Source organism: Limulus polyphemus, unplaced genomic scaffold (genome assembly GCF_000517525.1).
Source record: "Limulus polyphemus unplaced genomic scaffold, Limulus_polyphemus-2.1.2 Scaffold1217, whole genome shotgun sequence".
Classification (NCBI taxonomy): domain Eukaryota; kingdom Metazoa; phylum Arthropoda; class Merostomata; order Xiphosura; family Limulidae; genus Limulus; species Limulus polyphemus.
Window position 1 is genome coordinate 234,868 of NW_013666827.1, and position 1,939 is coordinate 236,806.

Sequence of the window (1,939 nt, forward strand, 5' to 3'; positions counted from 1 at the left end):
TTAATTTAGGATTATTTGATTTGCCCAAACAATAATTTTCAGCATGTAATATTTTAAATTCTCTGAACAGAGTTTTAAAGGTTTGCAGTTTTTGAAATTTTAATATTTTTAAGGGACTTAACTTCATAGATTAACATAACTTTGTAGGATATTATAAAAGATACTACAATAATAGATTAATTATTTAAGACTGGTATATGTATTTGTTTTCTTAACAACTTGTTTATAAAAACCCTGTTCTTTTCCCACATTTAGCTATTATGTTTATACTTATTTCTGTATATGCTTTAATTATGAGTGCATATCTTTGTAATTAAACATTAAATGATGAACATTGATACTATTTTTTTTTCACTGAAAAACTGAGGTCGACCCTAGAACAGAAGTTATTTTGCTGCGTTTGTACAAATGTAGGTTGTTAAGTTTTTCTTCCTTTTATTTTTAACGTTTGTGACCTTGAAATCAGCATTTCCCATGTTTGGGATGTGCACAAGAAGTATCTCTTCTCTACTCGTAGTCATTTTAGTTTCTTTAATTTCATTTTTTAAAAATTCACCTATCCCCCCCTGTTATGTTTTTTTTATCTCCTGGCTTGTCTTTCATTCCATTCTACTCTTTCTTTTATACATTCTTCCTCTTTCTTTCCAGCAGCACAGTGAGAGACAGTAGCCTTGTTGAACCCTAAGTATAACTTCTTAAAACTTCCCTGGTTCCTTTTGTTTCATTACTCGGATAGAATGAACATGAAACATTTTATGTTTAATTAGTTTAGAATGTTGTTATTTTTTCTAATTATCTCAAACATGTAATAATGAAATATCCAGAGATTCTTGGTGATGTTTTTTTTTTAATTAAGGTGCTAGAAGAAGTAATTATCTTTTATAAGACAAGTAGCTAATCTCAGTGTTGTTTGATAAACCCACATAAAAAGAGGACAACCACTTGTATTTTAATAAATTGGCCACACCCGGTAATTTTTTATAGAGGCTCATTCATCCAAAAAGCTGCTATGTAAAACTAGGATATCGTTCAGATTACAGATATAAAAACATGTGAAATAAATTGATTCCTTTCTGTTTTAATCTCTGTTTTGTTTTATATTCTCATTATATTATCTTAACATAGACATTTATATAAAAAGAAATAGTTCATTTTATCCATTTTTCAGTTCAGCAACAGAAACAAAGTCAAAAGAAGTCTAGAAGTGTATCGACATGTCAAGTTTGTAAACGAATCTTCAAGTGTCGTAGCAGCTTGATAATTCACATGCGAGTACACACAGGAGAACGTCCTTACACATGCCACATTTGTGGAAAGGGTTTTAGCCAAAAGAATGGTCTAGGTAAGTAGAGAAAAAATTTAATCAAATCTAGATTTTCATCTTTAGCTATATTTAATCAGATTGAGAAGGAGGTAATCAAATCCAGGTATTGATGTTTACCTATATTTAATCAGATTGAGAAGAAGGTAATCAAATCGAATTCAGATGCTAATGCTTGTATATATAGTAAAGTATAGAACACTGTACTCAAATCTTTATATTGTTTGCATGTATATGTGTACTTGTACTAAATTTTCCTTGCCTACCTACATGTTATCTTTAAACTTTAGAAAAGTTATTTAACATAGTCATTTTAGGTATTTATAATTCTGTTCATTAGAATAAAAGCTAAAACACAGGAAAGTGAAATGGATAAAAGTTTGTTTTACTTTGCTGTAAGCCACTGTCGTAAGATCTCCAGAACACATTCCTATCACTGCCCATTATTTGTGGTAGTATGTCATTTTACTTTGAAAACTAAAAAACAAGAATGTAGGAAATACCAAAAAAGCTTAAAATTTAGAATTATCATTGTGGTATTTCCTTTTAGATCTTTTACAAAAAAATTTTTTCCTCAGTCAATAGCTCTATGAAACTCCCACTGATACAACACTATAC

The 1,939-nt window shown here is 29.3% G+C and overlaps 1 protein-coding gene across 1 annotated transcript in view; it reads left to right on the plus strand.

Annotated features, from left to right (window-relative positions):
• The first annotated feature begins 1,172 nt into the window (after positions 1–1,172).
• Positions 1,173–1,939, plus strand: part of LOC106462654 (zinc finger protein 271-like) — a 7,079-nt gene continuing 6,312 nt past the window's right edge. Inside the window, exon 1 of the mRNA XM_013922598.2 lies at positions 1,173–1,342. Coding sequence (XP_013778052.1) covers positions 1,267–1,342 — 76 coding nt within the window. The 5' untranslated portion in view covers positions 1,173–1,266. The remainder of the gene's footprint in view (positions 1,343–1,939) is intronic.